Here is an 18000-nt window from a genome sequence, read left to right as displayed (position 1 = left end):
GGGTTCTCCTCTGTGTGAGGGGTGTCTTGCTGCACGAACTTTGGACAAGCCACTTTTCCTTTGATCAACCCTGTTCCCCAACCAAGTAACAAGATGTTCCAGTTTATTTGATCCTGGGAAGAGACACACGTGTGCCTAGAAGCAGCATTCAAAAGAGAGTTTTGATACTCGGAGCATGATGGAAAAGATTGGGGTTCTAAGACAAAAGAATCCAACAAATATTTTTATCACGTTATTTCCTGTGTGTGATCTGACGGTAGGTCCTGCTGAGACACCAGCTAGACACAATAGAGAAGTCTTGATTATGATGAGTAAGGTACCAGGACCAAAAAGCTTCTTTCAGTCACAGCACTGGAAAGCAAAGCCTTTGGCTCTCTGGGCAGCTCAGGTGAACACATTCCCTCCTCATTCATCCTTACGCTTGGGAGACATCAGCCGTAGTCGGAGAAGGGAGCTTTTACCATTACTGCGAGTCCACGGAATATTCCTGTACAGACTCGTCATCAGAGCCCGCAGAAGTGACGAATCGCTTCGGTGCACCAGTCACCAGAGCACTGAAGGTGAGCAGTGCAGTTGCATGGCCCAGAGTCCACTGTAGCACACAAGCCATTTGCAAGTGTAAATGCTTCATCTACTTTTCCAAAATATTTTTTCACTCAGCAAGCCTTTATTTCTCTGAATTGCTAATATTCACTTTCAGACCCTTTCATACTAAAGCTGCACCCAGCGGCTTCCTGCTGACCACTTTATGCCTCTCTTGTTATTTTGAACAGTCTCACTGCCTTTCATCTAACAAGCTGATGTGGCTTCAACCTGTCAATCAGCCTCCCACCCCGCTGTCAGATGTCTTAGCCACGTGCTTGATCTCAGCCCTCTGCTCTTGCTTTGAAGAATCATGACATTCAGTGCTCAAGTCTCTCTGTCGATTGCTGAAAAAAGGGTGGTGGCTGATGGCTGAGCAACAGCCTCACTGCTTTTGTTGTGTTTCCCCCATTCTTGACCGTTTCTCCGTTCCCTTGAGGGTCTGCGCCTGCAGGGACACCACTCACCTTAGAGGACGATGCATCCTGACACGCTAGTCCTACGCATATCTCCAGCTGAACGCTCCTCTGCAGATGAACTGCCCCGATGATCCTCAGCCGTAGGCTACAAAGGGAGGCAGGAGCTCAACTTCAAGGAAGTATTTGGTTGCGTGGTGACAGCAAAAGGCTCGTAGAGGGATGTGGGAAAAAGCCACAGCTTTCCCAGCCTTTGATTTATTAGGCTATGAAGTGAGTACAGCACAGCTTGCCCGTTTAGAATTAATGTTTTATTTTCACTCAGACACTTCAGAAATCAAGGACTTCACCCTGATGTCCCAATTAACATGGATTCAGGCTGCCAAATGTTTAGAAAAGAGTCAAGACAAAAATGCCATGAGAACTGGCTCATTAGTCCACAGAAAGCAGAAATTTTCTGTGCTTCCCCTTCTCCTTTCCCAAGGAAAACTCAAAGCCTGCATGAGCTCCTAGACCAGGAGGTCAGGCTTTCATCTGCACGTTAGAGAGCAGCTTCACCAGAGAGCGGTTGTCCGCCCAGTGCATCATGAACCCCATGTCTGTGAACATGTGCAAGCCTTTATTAAGAGCTAAGCCTTAAAGCAACACCAGGAGAAATTGTCTAGAAGACTTTTTTTTCCCACAACAGTCATCATATACTGAAGACAGGACAAATTACATTAGGATCTTCCAGACCAGGGGCAGCCTTGGCATCCCGAGCAGCTCGGCTGCTGCCCCACCAGCTCGCCAGGAGCCCAGCATCCTCCAACTCATCCCAGCTAAACGGACGACCTTTTCCAAAGGACAGATCTGTTTTTCAAATGCAAGTTGTTTTAGTGTCAAGCATCATCTCCTATTTCTCGCTGTTTTAACAGCAAACAGGGTTGGATGTTCTTCAACAGCTTGCCTTGTAACGGATTTTACAGAATAGTGTTTCTGCGGGGAATTTCCACCTTAAATAACCCGTCAGTAACGCTGAATATATGTTTATAAGCTCAGGATGGGCAAAATAAAAATAGTTCTGGTGAAATAACAACAGACTTGAAATAAGGCTTGGGGTTTGGGGTGGGTTTTTTCACTCCTTTGGAAGGGTGAAAAGTAATCAGTTTTGCTTCATTTGCTTTCAATTTCACGCCTCCTCACTCCTGGCCCACAACAGAAACAGGAAGTACTAAAAAGCGTGAGAAACCTCCGGCTTTGGAGTATCCAACCTGGAAAGGCCTTCCTACCCTCCGCCCCTGCGTGAGGAGCCAAACCTAAACACGCACCTCGGGTCCCGTTCGGCACCAAGCCCTCAGGATAAGTTGCTCGGACAGAGGCAGTGACGGTCAGAGATTGACCCGCTTCTCTGGCCATGACAACAGGTCCCCAACACTCACAAGATATAGGGAGGGGGAATAATTTGGGAAAAGCTCTCCAAACGACTAGCCTGTCCTTTACATTACTAACGAAGTGTGGTCTCAATTTAAAAATATCAGTCTATGAATACATAAAACGTATCTTAATGAAATCTGTGGTTTGCGAGATGCTGCAGTGCAAACTGAGTATTGGAATTCAGTTGACTTCCCAATGAGAAAAGATAATCTTCACTTTAGAGATTCATCCCTGGCCGAATTTAAAAGAGTGTCTGATAGCATTTTCTGGCAATCGCAGCTTAATGGAAGACCCTCATACCAAGGGGTCTTTTAAATTGACTGGAAACAGGTTTTGAAACTTACCCAGTGTTGCTCTGTAATCAGAAATCTCCCGAGTATAATTAAGACACACAAATATTATCTTGGTTCAAAAGACAATACATGTAGAGATACTGAGTTAAAAACCTTCGTTTTCTGTAGCTGAGACACTTAAAAAAATTCTTAGGCAACAACTGGCACAAGAGATAAATCCTAGGTATATCGCAAGCCATTTCTTTCCTGTGTTTAAGCTTTTGGTTTGTAACTGTCTGTCCTATTTTGTGATCAAGAACTTAGCCTTTGCTTTGTTAGACTAATACCTGTTGAGCTCAAGTGAACCTGCTGCGAACATGGCACACTGCTTTCACAGAAATGACAACATTCACTACGTTGGTGTTGCAAATAAGCACCTTTTGTTAAGGATTATGATAACTTCAACAGACCTTAAACGGGATGCCCGAGCAGAGCATGTCTTCCTTTTCAGGAACCAGCCCGAACTAAAAAGTCTACTCCCTACTGCTAAATCATCCCAAGAATAAATTCCTCTCCAGCTGAAATCCCAAACTATTGCATTTAAGTTCCACCTGACCCTCTGAACCAAGCCAAGGCTTTACGCAGGCAGTAAACCAAACCTCTGTAAATTGAAGCGTGCGTGGGGAAAGCACACGTCGGGTTTCTTTGCTGGTAACCTTAGCTTGATTTTTCATTCTGCTGCACAGCTGACAGTGCATTATGGGTGCAAAGCAAAAGACAGGAGTTCATCTATCAGAAATCCTGCTGGTGTACTACTGTGTCAGTGTAGCTAAAGTGGGAAATTGCCTGGCTGAAAATCTGCCCTCAAACACCTTTCTGTGGTATTGCTGCATTCCCACTTCGCTCTCACTGCCATGCTCTATGCAAAAACTGGCATAATAAAAGCCAAATTCATTCTTCTCTCTCTGTTTTCTCCATTCCTCCTGGCCCCAGAGGACAACTTTCTCTTGAAGAGCCATTGCCCCTGAAACAATTTCAAATGAAGTGCTGAGGCTGTTTGAAATTCACCCGACACACCGTAGCTGCAGGCTAGCAATACAGTCCCAGTCCCAGAGAAGATTCAGGATTTCAAGGAGGGACTGACAGATGGCTGCTTCGGTTTTTTTCCCCAAACATTACCAAAAGGGGACTACAAAGCCCTGGGTAATTAACAGTATTTCGCACACAGCTGACACAGGTGATATATGGTATTTAGGGAGCTAGGGGCAGAAGCCTACGTGGGCTGCAGCACTGACCAAACACGAGGAGACGGCTGAGAGAAGACGGTGTCTTTGAGCTGTACTTGGGATTCCACGCTGGCAAGGAGCCGAGCTCGGTATTTGATTTTCTTTCACACATGCTCCCTCCTGCATTTCTTTTCTTCTTCCTTCAATTCCCCGAAGTTCTATTTTCTGCCGCTTCTCAGACTTGAATCCCAGGTTCCTTTTAAAGTGCGGGGAAATTAATGAGCAAACTTAAAGCCTCATTCTTTTCTCCCAGCAGTTTGGCTTTGTGGGAAGTATGTAGGCGCAATTAACACTGTAGGAGTGTTTAGGAGAAAAATGCATTGCACAACCACCCTAATTTAATGAGATTTCATTTGTTAACCACTTTCTGGCTGCCCAAAAAGAAAGGGGAGAAGAAGAAAACCCAAGACTTAATTTTCAGTAAAATTAATTCTAATGAGAGCAGAAAACTTTTAATCTCTTGAATCTTAAGCAGTGCTGATTGTCTTATTGTTTCATATCTTTACTAGAGGGAAATTCACCTGTTCAGCATAACTAATAGGAATTGCCATTTCACTATCATTTAACCTCTGGTCAGGTAAATTCAAAAGCAGGAGCCACAGACCGGAGACAGGGTATAGGAAGAGAGAATTGCCCAAGCACACAGAGAAAGCAGCAGCAGCCCTGAAGACGCAGCAGCAGCCAGCAGCTCTCAGCAGGAGCTACTGCTGCTCCCACAGCACACAGCTGGGCCAACAAGACTCAACAGCCTGTTCACAGTGTACGCCACGGCTGCAAAGCCACGTTTCATAGCGGCACGCATCCAGTGCATCTGAAGCCATCAGTGCTTTTTTCCCATACTGCAAACTAGTCCATATAGGCCAGAGCAGGCTTGAAGAAGTGTTTCTTTCCAGCCCTGTGTTTTTCCCAGTTTTTCATCCTTTTCTCCATTCTGCATAATCCCGGCTCATCAGATCCAGCTTTTCAGAGCATATTTTTTACTACAGTTTGTAACAACTCCATTCTTCCACCTACCCTATGCACAAACAAGGAACACGCTCTGCCAAAGCCTCCCTTTTTTTCCCCATCTCCCAGTGCCAGGGCTGTCACTCCTCAGCTTGCTCCATCGACAGAGAGCTAAAAGCACCCAGGGAAAACTCTAACCATTGCCCCTGCCTCTCACCATTAGAGCTGAAGCCACCAAAATGTTTTACTTCCTCCTCAAGCAAGCAAGAAAAAACCACCACTGCTCTAACAACACAGATACCTGCGAACTATTCTGTTCATTTTACTAATTATTAGCGAATTTTTAAGTAGATGCTTTAGAATCTTAAGTGAAGCAAAATGCACAGATTGCAGCAGAGCTCCACGGACTGAGGAGAGCTGAGCACCCACCTCCGTGATCCTCGCCTCTACACACAGCCACTCAATCCTTTGGTACACTCGTGAATGACAGTATCAAAAATTCAGACCGAGATCCCATATTGGATATGTATGTCTGCACCTCCTTTTCTTGGACAAAGCCGCTCTTGCCCCTAAGAATAAACCTTAAATCCATGGCAACGTGCAGTATTCCTAATAACCAGTTAACAGTTCAGCACTCCCTAGTACACTGAAAGCTCAAATCTGCAATGAAGCGGCATGTTCTGCTCACTAAGGAGAAGACAGAACTATTTAAATTCAGTGTGGAGCAAGAAAGATTATACAGAATACAGCCTGTACATAAATATATATTTTCTGGGAATCTCCCTTGATTTTCTTTAAAGGAAAAAAAAAAAAATCAAAAACCAGAAAGATGTAGAAGCTTTCTTCTCTGTTAACGAGGGCCCCACACAGAAGCAGCCACATGTGACTGATCCTCAGCCACATAACAGCCCTTTATGCTGCTCTTATCTACCTTATGTATCCTGGCTCTTCTGCCAGCCTACAGGATCCCCTCTCTTCAACTCCCAATTTTCTCTCCCGTGCCTCTTCATCAGCTTTGGTGGTAGCAAAACAGACAGCAGGATTACTGCCTGGAGAGGTCTCCACAGTTTCTAGAGCTTTTCCCATTTGGTTCAGCTGGGGGGTTGAACCTCAGAACAAGTGCAGGTAAAATCCCACGTATTTGCTGAGTCAGCTGGGCCAGGCGCACCCCCGGACAGCTCTTACCTGTGTAGTCAATGACAAATCCAGTGTTGCTGACTGATGCATCGCTTCGGAAAGCAAGGAAGAGGTTGTTACTGCTGCTCTCTATTCTCTCGGGTAGCTGGGAGCCATAAAAGCTTCCGATCAGGGGGCTGAGTGAATCAGGTCCATCGTAGATATGAAGGAAATCATAGCCCGGCTCCAAACTGAAGCTGCAAAGCCAAAGGAAGAGCGCTTGAAGTATGAGCATGCTACAGCAGCCCCTGGAGAACAACAGAGACTGTGGTCTTGATGGGCTGTACAACTACATAGCTGAGAGACTGCTTCTGCCCCAGAACAGCTCCTCAGCTAAGTACAGGACATTTCTGTCTCTGTTCCATGTGTCAGGATTCAAGGACTGGTGTTACAGTCAAGAGCACAAAAGCATAAGCCAGAGTTTGCTGCAGGGGCTTCCTATGCTGCACCAGTGACATGGTTACGTTCTGTAAAACCATGGGTATATCAAAGAGGAGCTACAGTTGACATACGTGCATCTTCTCCCAAATTAAGGTAACATCTGAGAACAGATTAGCCAGGACTACGGGGACAGCCCTACCAGGTTTGGTTCGGTTCCTTCAGAGAGGAAAGGACCCCCATGCAGACCCAGTTCACCCAGGCAGCGCCCCACCGCTGGCCCCACCGCAGGCAGCTACAGAAGTGGAACCAAAGAGCTCTCGGGTACGTACGTATTAAACACCAGGGCAATGACATAATCAGGAGAGACGGTCAGCTTCCAGTCACACTCCTTCCCCGGCGGGTAGGGCTCCGGGTACTGCGGGGACAAGATCACTCCTGCCGGTCCTGTCAAGATACCTCCACAGGGAGCTGGAAGGCAATCAAGCAAAGGGATGAGGCTTTGTCTTAGAGAAACTTAAAAAAGAGTAGATGAGATGCAGGAAGGGGAGGGGGGGTGAGAGAGGGATGGATAAGGGGCAGAGAGGCAGTTTGCAAGGCTGGCTGATAGTAAGATATGTCTTACAAGAGCTTGCAGTGGCCCTAGCAGAGATGAGGGCTCTGTTACTCCAGACAGGGTAGCACACACAGAGACAGAGCTGTAGCTGCTATTACAATCTTCGTATCTAAGTGAGCAACCAGAAGGAGAGGGAGATGCTTTATGCTTTTCTGTTGCGTTTATTTAGGCTCCTGGTCAAAGTCTGGATGGTTGCTAAATAAGTGAAAACACATTGTCTGGGTCTAATGGCTTGTTCGTGTTTATTACAGTCACCAACACATTAAATGCCAAGCTGATTGAAAAATCCATTATTACTTTTTTAAGGCTGAAAGTGCCTGCATGTATTTCCACCGTGGGAAATATTCACAATCGATTTATTACTGTCAGCCTCTCCGCAGTCTCTTCATGAGGGTCGATGCTCTAAGATTCCCCCCATTGCTCAGATCAGTCCTCCCAGATTTGGGATGGGGCGAGAGAGAGGGGAGCACAGTCTGTGTTAAACCCAGGTGTCTGACACTAACCAGCCCACAGCCAGCACCGAGCAGGAAATGACCTAGCATGGGAGAGAACAAATCTTGGAAGGATCTTCCATGAAGGAGCGAGCACGTGTGTATATCTTGTGGGCTTTTATGAAGCCCTGCAAATACACAAGAATCTCCAGATACCAGGTAAAATGTAGTGGGGCTGTTCTATAAAGATCACAGTAGAGATTAAACTAGAGACCCTTCTCCAAGGCCCAAATGCAACTTCTTCAATCAAGTCCATTTGCAGGCTACTGCAGGCACCGAGAACTGATATCCCTCTCGAATAGACAAGGAAATCACAGCACAGTGAAGAGTTTAGCTGAAGGTCATGCACAAGTAACTTGGAAGAACCACAAGCATCTATTCTGTGTCCATCTACCTTAATCTTAACCTTTAGGGTGCGTTCCTCTTCCAGACTGTAAAGTCAGGGAAAATTCAGGAAGAAACTAAAGTATACAGACTCATTTTTGAAAAGCCCAAGGGAGATGACTGTTCAACACCCTCTGATTTCTTTGAAAATCCGGCCCATAGTCTCCAAAGGATTTAAAGTAGAAAGTGGTCCAAGCCATAGCTGTTTGGAGTTGGGTCAGGATGCAGACTTCAAATACCCCAAACCTCTGGGGGTTGTTTCAGCCGAGGTTCCAGTTCAGCCCACACTATTTAGGGACTGCAGTTGTACAATAAAGATGTGAAGAGACATTTGAAATGCTAAATACAAACATAAAATCCAAGCCCTAAATTAAACTCCGTTTTCCAATTCAGCTCTAACTAGGCAGCCTGTTACACAGTAACCATAAAACTGGTATTATTTGGCCACTGATTATTCCTCCAAATCCTTTGTCGCTGAATAGAGGTAAGGAGCAAGACATTGCTTTCAGCTTTTTCACTGAGCTTATGACTCCCAGAACAAGACTGCCAGACTTCTGTTCAAAAAGGACCTAACACAGTATCTCCAAGTCAAACTGGAGACGACCCATGGGAATTCATCTCACACCAAGATTAAGGCACTGGCTACATTTCTCTGAAAAGGACTGAGAGCCCAGCTTCTGGTGTGAAAGAAAACTCAACAGGAGAATGATGAGATGGGCATGACGTGCAACAACATGATTTAGTTATAGCTCCGGGAAGACTAAAAGGACTGTCTCTTATCAGGCTGAAAGGGTGCCACACTAGATCATCAAGATAGTCATTCAGGAACCAAGTCATCCTGCGGGGAGCATAAATCCTGTGCGTGCTGTAGAAGTTTCCTAGCTGGCATTAAATCAGATGTTAGAAACAGAATTAACTGATTTTTCTTGCTTTGGATAACAGTGCATAAACAGGAATGAAGGTTACAGGATAAGTAATTTGTGGCTAGCATTTAACTGGCCAGCAAATTTGATGTTTATTGCTCTTATGTGCTTAGCATGACTATTTTTATGTGTTCCGGACATATTAAAAAGAATCACTTTTATGAGCTTCTTTTATTACCTTATGAACTCAAAGAAAATGTCAGATAGTTCTTTCTTGTGACAGAATTTGCTGTCTCCTCATGCAGAAATTATTCACCCATGACCCCAATCCTCTCTACCAGCCTGAGTTTTAAAGAAGCCTTTAATTTTGACTTGTCAGGTTAAATACCATCACTTACATTGCAGTATGTCCTATGAGCTTCCAGCATGAACTAGATTCTCGTTGTCCCAGACACTCTGGGGACAAACGTAAAAAGTAGTTCTACGAGGCAGCTACCCAAGACATATATACCTTGTCGTACACCTCTTCAAACCAGGTGGGACTCACCCCCGTCAGATACAGAAGTCTTGCAATGAAACAAGGCAGGGAAGCAGTGCCATGGGAGGATGGATGTTTGTTCATACCTATGCAGGAGGGAGGGTCTGGTTGCCAGAAAAATCTGTTCTCAATCTGCACACAAGTGATTTTGGCCTCCCCTTGCAGAGCGTATCCTGGATTACACTGGAAGACGATGGAGTCACCTGCCTCTTTGCTGTCACCGCTCCGGCTCCCATTCTGGGGAATTCCTGGGTCATTGCAGGAAGTGGCAGTAGAAACTGAAGAGTATTAAAAATATATATTTAATATATATATTTATATTTAATACAGGCTTACAGCACCGGCTGTACTTAGACTCTGTCCTTAAACAGATATCCAAGCAATGACTTCACTCTTCATCTCTCCTCCTTCAGTATCCCTTAAAGTTGCCACATACACAAAAAGTGGCTTTTACTTTGCACTGAGCATCTGCCACTCCAGCTGGTAAAGGCTCTGGGGAACGGCAAGTTCAAGTGCACTACACAGAGTGCAAGTTTGATGTATAATTGTGCACATGCATGTTTACTTAGTAAGTCCAGACATCCACTGATCTTACACGGCATTTTTATAGAATTCTGTGTCAGACACATGCTGCAAAATAAACTAATCCGCTAGCACTTTTCACTTCCCCTGAGTGGCAGAGCAATTTAGCCTTTAGCCCTGTGAAGCATCAAGCCTGACCTTTTAGAAATGCACATGTTTCCCTCCCAGTCTCGCTGCTGCATCCCTTTGAGGTATGAGATGACCCCCTCAGCTTCTTCTCAGCTGGGGGCAGGCAGCACAGCTTCACCGCTGACTGAGCTCAAGGTCTGTCAACACTACAACAACTTAACAGTATGGAAAATCCTGGGGTAATAGAAGTTTTGCAAGCTTGTATAGATCATTAAAGTTCACAAGATCCAAAACCGTATACTTCTGAGCTTAGGTCTGACTACTTTGTCACACCTTGTGAACAAAGGCTTTGAGCAGAAGCATTCAATAAAGACCAGCTCCGTATCAGGCAGCAGAGCAGAGCTTATTTCCTGCTAAGTTGATGAGAGGCTATTACACCTAGCCAGTTTAGAGAAAGCTCTTCTTAAAAGGGCCAGAGGAAATCCTTCTCTCTCTTTCTGTGCAACTGAAGTTAGTGGCCCAGTCTGGTCCTTCCTGGCGGGCTGAGACACAAGCCTGGCAAAGAAAGAGGACGGCAGAGCTGTGCTGGGTGACACAAAGCTCTCCCTCTGTCTTGGCCATCCCAGAAGGTCTTGTACCCAGCACAAACTCTTCCCAAAGAGCTAGCCTGCTCTCCCGGCCATGCGAGGCACCCCAAACAGAAAGCTATGGGCAAAAACTTGGCAGACACAGAATGAGCTCTGATGTTCAGATGTGTCCGAGTCTCAGAAAGGTCATATCATCATTCACCCAACAGCCTCCCTGTTTACTATCATCTCCAAAATAGGCATCTGCTGGCTGGTTACTGGGCGTGTCAGTGAAGGCCTGTATCCTGGAAACCTGTGTGTGAATGTTGAAATGTATTACCCTAATATAATTGAAATTAAAGTGTTTGCAAGGCCAAGCCTTAGGTAACGGTCTCCAGGACTCAGGCAACGACAGATTGCAGTTGCATTACAGGTAGTGCTGCTGCTAGCAATGACATCCCCACAGCCGACAGAGCTTTTTGTGATCTGCGTCTCAGGGGATCCAATTTGAGGGATTTTAAATAGACTTGGTTTTCAGAGATCACTGACCAAGTGCTCGCAGAACGCCTGTGGGAAGTTGCCCGCATACTGGTGTCTCTAAGGGACCTGTGGGAATGTGGTGGAAAATATCCATAATGCCTTCTTGTGTATTCTACAATGTACTGCTCTACATCTTGCTGCCAAGTTCACCACTGTGAAGGTGACTGTAGCAGAGGGGAGCACAGAATTCACCTGCATTGCAAGGACAAAATACAAGAGTGTTTCTCTATTTGCAGAGACTGTACCCAAACGCAGTAGAGCACAAATGGCTGGAAGACCACACGGTTCCTGCTATCGTGTTCAATACAATGTCATTTGCTCAGCATCAGTAGCTTGTAGATAGACCTGAAATCACTTATCAGCAAAGCCAGGTTTGGACAATGCTGAAGAAACAATGTAAAGCCTACCTGAAAACTGAACAGCAAAGCCCTGCTTGCTTGTGAAGAAATCAGTGTTGAACTGAAGGATGACAGAGTTGAAAGTACTGTGGACATCGCCGGGTAAGACGGATCCGCTCATCTCCTTTAGGAGGATGCCATTCTCCACTGGACCGTCCCAGATCCTCAGCACATCGTGGAACTCCTCAGTGTGGAAAACCATGAAATGGAGCCTGTGTGGCAAAATGAACTGGAAGTCAGACCACAAACTGAGCTCTGCCTTTTTTCCTGAAAGGATCAGAAATATGACTGGTACCAGCCTAAGGCAGCTTGGCCCACAAGGCGTGTGTTCTCTCCCGTTATCTGCAACTCAGCTTGGACAAAGTACTTAGCTCTCTACCAAATTTCATCTGTCTATAAAACCCAAAACCTTAGTCGCATGCCTCCCTAATAAAACACAGCCATAAACAAAAAACAACTGAGTCACGGATACTAATCACGGAACAAAATTACTAATCTCTCCTAATAATCTTGAGGAACAAGGTAAAGGTCCAAAAGCCCATCGGGGGCAGTGGAAATGTCCCTAGCCAGAATATCACAGTTGGTTTTACACCCAAGGTGCTCAGACATTGCAATGAGTAGCTGTCACACAGACAAAAGGCTCAACCAAGGACATATAGGAAACCTGTAGCAGAGGGGTACAGGGGCTGTGAAGGAGAGGATGGGGCTTTGTCTGTAGTTTCACTGAGCTCTGTAACAGATAAACACAGAAATATTGAGAAACTTATTCTAAAAAGCGAATTAGCAGAAACTGTGCCAGGGTCCCTTCAGACAACTTACATATATTCATCCAATTCACACATTGCCCCTATGCTCCACACACCAACCACCTTGGCTGTCCTTTTGCTTTTTTTGGTGTCCTGCAAGGAACAGTTTATTGTCAAGAGACAGCATCTACTGATAAAATGCATTGATTTTTGTTACCTGCACTCAGATCAAAGAATTTGCTCCTGGCACCAAGCTAATCTTGTGTATCGGGGGAAAAAACAGAAAGGAAACAACCAACACCGCTCTTAATTAAAACAGCACCATGCTGGAAAAGAACCCTTACCAGGTGTTAACTGCCCTGGAGGTTAATAAAAAGGGGCAGAAAAGGGTGTGTGGGAGGGTGGCAAACAGGTGGCTGCAAATTCTGAATGCTGGATTGCAGCACCTCCAAGGATTTTGACTTGTTTTACAAAGTTCTGGATATTGCAAAACTGTATCTAGATCAGCTAACAGAATAACTTCAGCAAGAAATAAAGAAAAAGTGAGGCAGCACGACCCAGCTCTCCAAAATCCCTAACAGGAAGGGAAGGGAGAAAAAAGAAAAATTAAGAAAGTGGCAGCTGGCAATGAAATTACATTGTGCTCTCAATGAGGTATTTATTACGATGCTCTGAATGAAGATTTCTTTTCCTTACTCTTTTCCTTACTGTGTATTTTATAGTTTTGTCTGCCCTGGAGAGAAGGCTGCAAGGCCTTCAGCGAGCGCAGCAAATGCTCCTTAGTCCTGAACTGCCTGCAGCAGCACTCCTCGGAGCTCTCATCTTCTGCTTTTAAACTAAAACAGGGCTACGCCTGTTTGGCACTTCCACAGCCAGGTCCCCAGGGAAAGCCCAAGATGCTGGCAGGAGTCATCGTGGTGAGGAAATTCACTCCCGAGCCTGTACCAGCGATGGACCTAAGGGGATGGGAGAAGGCCAGAAGTTCCCTTCATGCCCTGGTTCCCTTCAGGTCCCTTCAAGTTCCCTGACTGGATATTAGGAAAAATTTCTTTACTGAAAGGGTGGTCAAGCGTTGGAACAGGCTGCCCAGAGAGGTGATGGAGTCACCATCCCTGGAGGAGTTCAAAAAATGCGTAGATGTGGCACTTCGGGACATGGTTTAGTAGGCATGGAGGTGCTGGGTTGACGGTTGCACTAGATGATCCTAGAGGTCTTTTCCAACCCTAATGATTCTGTGATTCTATGCCCAGGAGAGGCCCGGTGGCACTCTGGGACAGGACAAACTTGGTCCCAACATCAGTGCCTGGTGGAATGCTCCTCTTCCCACCCTGGGCTGGAGGGGTATAACACTGCGCTTCTCTCCACCAAACCAACCTCTGCTGTGGAAGGATGCGAAGCAGATGAATCCAGGCTTTTCCAAGAGCTTTGGGATCTTCCAAGATCAGAAGTACCATCTAAGCATAAGGTACTGTCATTATTATTGTTAACCCAAGGGAGTTTTCAACTAAAGGCTGCGATACGTCAGGGTTCAGTCCCTTTCACTCCTGCACTTAAAATGCCAACTGAAGAGAAGGCATTTAATTGCCTCCGTTTTTCATTGCCACATTATCAGTGGGGGAAATACCATCTGACACAATGACATCAGGCTAACATGGGGTAACTCGAGGCACGCCACTTTGAAACGGGGACAGAAATCTATAAACTGTACTGAGAAAAATCTGCAAAAAATAAAACAATCGGGTATTGTGCTTAAAACCTTGACAGCCCACGGAGGAAAACAAGGAAGCATTCGCTTGGCTGCTTTCCCATTTATCCGGGGCAAACATAAATAAATCTGGTAGAAGCACAAAAGGGAAAAAAAAAAAACCCACCCAACACTGCAATGTACTCAGCAACAAAATGACGTCCACAGAATCCGACAGAACCAAAAGAGCTGAATCATAAATCTACCTAGCAGAGACCTTGAGCAAAGAGAAAAAAAAGCTAGACTCAAGGAAAATAAGAACGGATCATAGCAGAGCCGTTCTCCACAAGTGCGTTGGCCTGATTATGTTTGCTCTCAGGCTAACTGGTTCTCGTTAGCCAAAACTGCCAGAGAAAACTCACTGCTGAAGACCTTGGGAACAGGTAGATGCTGGCAGAGACTGCCCTGGGGCGGGGGGACAGCCTGGAGCTGCCACCGCCGGGGAGAGCTCACCACCGGCTCCCCGTGGGACCAAGGCTGCCTACAGCAACTCACCGCCCTCATTTATTTTTAAGAAACAACTTGCAGGCAAGGCTTCACCACGAGGAGAAAGCCTTAGCGTGATAACCAGGTGACACAGCGGCAGGGCACAGCTTGTCCAACGCCAGTTGGTTCAGGAGTCTATTGGGATAGCTGATTTTATTAAGAAAACTGGTATGCTCTGGAGCAAATCAACAGGCACATTTGTAACTAAACAGCATGATTTTTCTATCAGCCTGCTTCTAGTCCCAGCAGGGCTTCATTTAAGACAAGACAGAGACCCTGGTTTAGCAGACAATGGCGAGGAAGAGAGTTTTATTCTTGCACTCTGACAATCCCAATTACATGCATGAAAATACAGCAAAAAGCAAATTAGGAATTGTGGTTATATATGTATGTGACAGAGAGAAAGTTCTTCCAGCTTAGCAAGGAGCAGAGAGGAGGAGAGACCAGCTCTGCACTGACAATCTCCACGATCTTTGGTGAGGCACTTAGCCCCAGCTCTTCAGAAAGCCCCCCCGACCTGGGCTGACCAGCCCGGGGCTCTTTCTGCTAACGTCTCACCCAAGCTCTGGCTGCCCCAGCTTGGCTCTGCTGCGCAAGAGGCCGGGCTCCCAGCTGGAGCTGGCTTCAGCGGCCGAACGCAGCTGGACACGCCGGTAATGCCCACCCAGCTTGCAGCAAAGCCGCCGGCCTTTCACGCTAACAGCAGCTTGCAGGGCCGCCCGCTGTCTCCCTCTCGCCCAGAAAGGGTTCCCAAACTTAAAAGCTGTTAAGTGTTAAGTCCCTAGAAATCTCCAAGGAAGCAAACTGGAACATCCCAATATTCTCACTTATATTTCTAGATGAGAATGTGAAAAATGGAACCTGTCAATACAGCACCATCCATTAAACTAGGATTAGCAGTATCATTAAACTCTCTTACGACACTGAGATCACTGCTATACAATAAAATGTCACTGCCACTCCTAACTGGGTGTTCACTGCTCTCAGCTGTGCAAGCAGTACTCGAAGGCAAGTTTCGTTCGTTTTCCAGTACACCCTCCCACTTCTTTCTCTCCCCCGAGTCTCACAGATAAGACAAGCCATTTTAGTTGTAATTTTATGTGCGTGTGCATGTGTGTGTTTGCACATGCACAAAATTAATCCTCTCTCAAAGTGCAACCTTTCAACTTTCATGGCAATGATGTACAGACTAATTTTTCTATCTTTCCTTCCCCTCGTTCTGTGCAGATACAGCTTTATTCAAAAAGCTTTGGTGATTAATTTTAATGTAAGTTATAAATGAGAGCTTTATACAATTGTATCATGCGTGAAGAGGATTATTTTTCCAATGGATTACCATAAAAATGAAGTTGCTGAAAATGTGCTCTCAGCTACCCAGAGATCATCTGTTCTGTTTGAGCTGCCAAATAAAGGAACAGAAGAATGGAGCTTTCATCTCTGATGAAAGGAAGGGTCACAAGGTATATTACCGTACTACTGCCTGGCATCAGTTCATTTCAGTCTCGGTGCCTTCCGAGCCTCCGGCTGGTCCTGCAAACGCAAGCCTAGAGCCCCGCTCGTCTGAGCACTCTTACAGAAGCAGACAGGGATCACACGTGTGAGTACAGTTCACTTGCTGAAGCAGTCTCGTACACTTGGGGGGGGGGGGGTGGAGAAGAGGGGGTCTCATGTCTACTTTGTCCTATAAGAATCTTCGGATTCTTCAGAATCTTTTACAGGAGAATGAAAAAAATGAGGAGACTTCAACTGGAAGTTGCCTGTGCAGGAATTAAGCTGCAGTGGCTATGCTCTTTCTCCTGTGTTCATATCAGAAACCATCCATTGTTGAACCATACTGAAGAGCAGAGCTAATGGAGGGAATTTCTGCATTAAGGAAAAATTAAAATACTGGACCAGACCTATCTCCAGCATAAATCCATTGACTAAAAGCACCATAGAGCTCAACATGATTAACAGTCTCCGCTGAAGAGATGACGAGTGCTGATGCAGCAAGGAAGCTACAGTGAAGACAAAAGGACACTGGCAAGGAAGGAGTGCGGGACTGGAACAGCAACGGGTCTCGGGTCAGCACAGAAACGGGGCTGACACACCAGCTAACAAGCACTAGAAATTATGATGGGAGATCGTGGGAAAAGAGGATTATTGTTGAATAGACCTCAATCTACACTTCTCCCCCTCAAGTCCCATCACTTGGCAAAAACTTTACTTGCCAATATACTTCAGTTTTCTGTCGAAGATGGCTTTAGCTGGACTAGAATACGTCGGTACACACAGAGCAGTACTGAAATGGCTTGCTAGGGCTTGGGCAAACCTCAGCATGGGAACAGTGGTTAAGCAGCAGGGATCACAGATGAAGTACCACAGAGCAAGAAACCGCCTGGGTTCTGCTGGTGACTGCACTAACTTTATGAGCCAAAGGTTCTCAATACCATGCTTACCTAACTGCCAAATTCACATAACTTACAAACAAATTTCCAACATTTCCAACAGCCATTTTCCAACAGCAAAGTGGCAACAGAACAAAAAGAGAAGTCAGAGGAGCAGGAGGAGAAAACAGTTCTGGGTCTGTACAGACCAGATGTTTAGAAAACACCTTAAGTCCTTCCTTCGGGAGGATAATTACACTGTATCTGTTCTATTTATTATTAAAACAATAAAACAATGCAATTAGAAGATGAAGGCTAAGTGCTGTGGTCTCAGTTTTCCAGCTGTCCACTCACATCTGGGGACCATCACACCTGACCGTTCATTCTCACAAATGTAATGTGACAGAGCTCATCCCTTTCAGCGTTAGTTTACTCTGGCAGCATGAATGGGAGATGAACCAAACCCATAACTGCCTTCCATTTATCCCTTCCTGGGATGTGATCTTCCAAGCAATTTTATAAATATGTCCTCATTTTAGTATTATGTCGCTTGGACACATGTTAAACTTTGTTGGGAAATTAAACACTGATCTGGTGGAAAAGGTTTGTTTCTGAATACATCCCACTAAGGAAAGGGGTGAAAAGCACTTCCATGCCGTAAAAACTCTTGGATGTTATTTTCGTACTGTAATACCACAGGCAGCAATAGCAAATAATCTGGCTTCACCACCCATGGCACAATAGCTGTTACTGGCACAGGCCACACAGGGCTAAAAAGCTTAAGAGAAAGGAGAAGCGATGTCGCTTCTGTCCAACCTGGCAAGGAGATAAAGCAGCCTTTGTTCCTTCATTTGGGACTCTCAAAGTGACAAGGCACTCTCTCTACTTGCCTCACATAATTATTGATCTACTTCTGGAAAAATAAGCTGTACATGGAAAGAAAAATAAGCTACAACAACCTGGCCCAACTCACCCTATTGTGCAACCAGCTTCTGCCTCTATTGTCCAAATACAATTCAGATTATGATCGTAGGGTGTTGGGTAGCCGGGAGACAGTATCCGTCCTGATGACTCTCCTTTGATAGTACCCCCACACTCAGCTGAAACAAACATATGGGTTAGCGAGAAGATTTATGGCATATT

The 18000-nt window shown here is 45.5% G+C and overlaps 1 protein-coding gene across 1 annotated transcript in view; it reads right to left on the bottom strand.

The window, feature by feature from the left end:
• CSMD2 (CUB and Sushi multiple domains 2) overlaps window positions 1–18000 on the bottom strand; it is a 315212-nt gene that overhangs the window by 80950 nt on the left and 216262 nt on the right. Inside the window, 5 exon segments of the mRNA XM_075522188.1 lie at window positions 6100–6287; window positions 6801–6939; window positions 9447–9638; window positions 11525–11727; window positions 17831–17957. Of these exon segments, the coding sequence (XP_075378303.1) occupies window positions 6100–6287; window positions 6801–6939; window positions 9447–9638; window positions 11525–11727; window positions 17831–17957 (849 nt within the window).

Source organism: Mycteria americana, chromosome 21 (assembly GCF_035582795.1).
Source record: "Mycteria americana isolate JAX WOST 10 ecotype Jacksonville Zoo and Gardens chromosome 21, USCA_MyAme_1.0, whole genome shotgun sequence".
Lineage (NCBI taxonomy): Eukaryota > Metazoa > Chordata > Aves > Ciconiiformes > Ciconiidae > Mycteria > Mycteria americana.
Note: the sequence above shows the minus strand (reverse complement) of the source record. Positions and strands in the feature narration are given on the sequence as shown.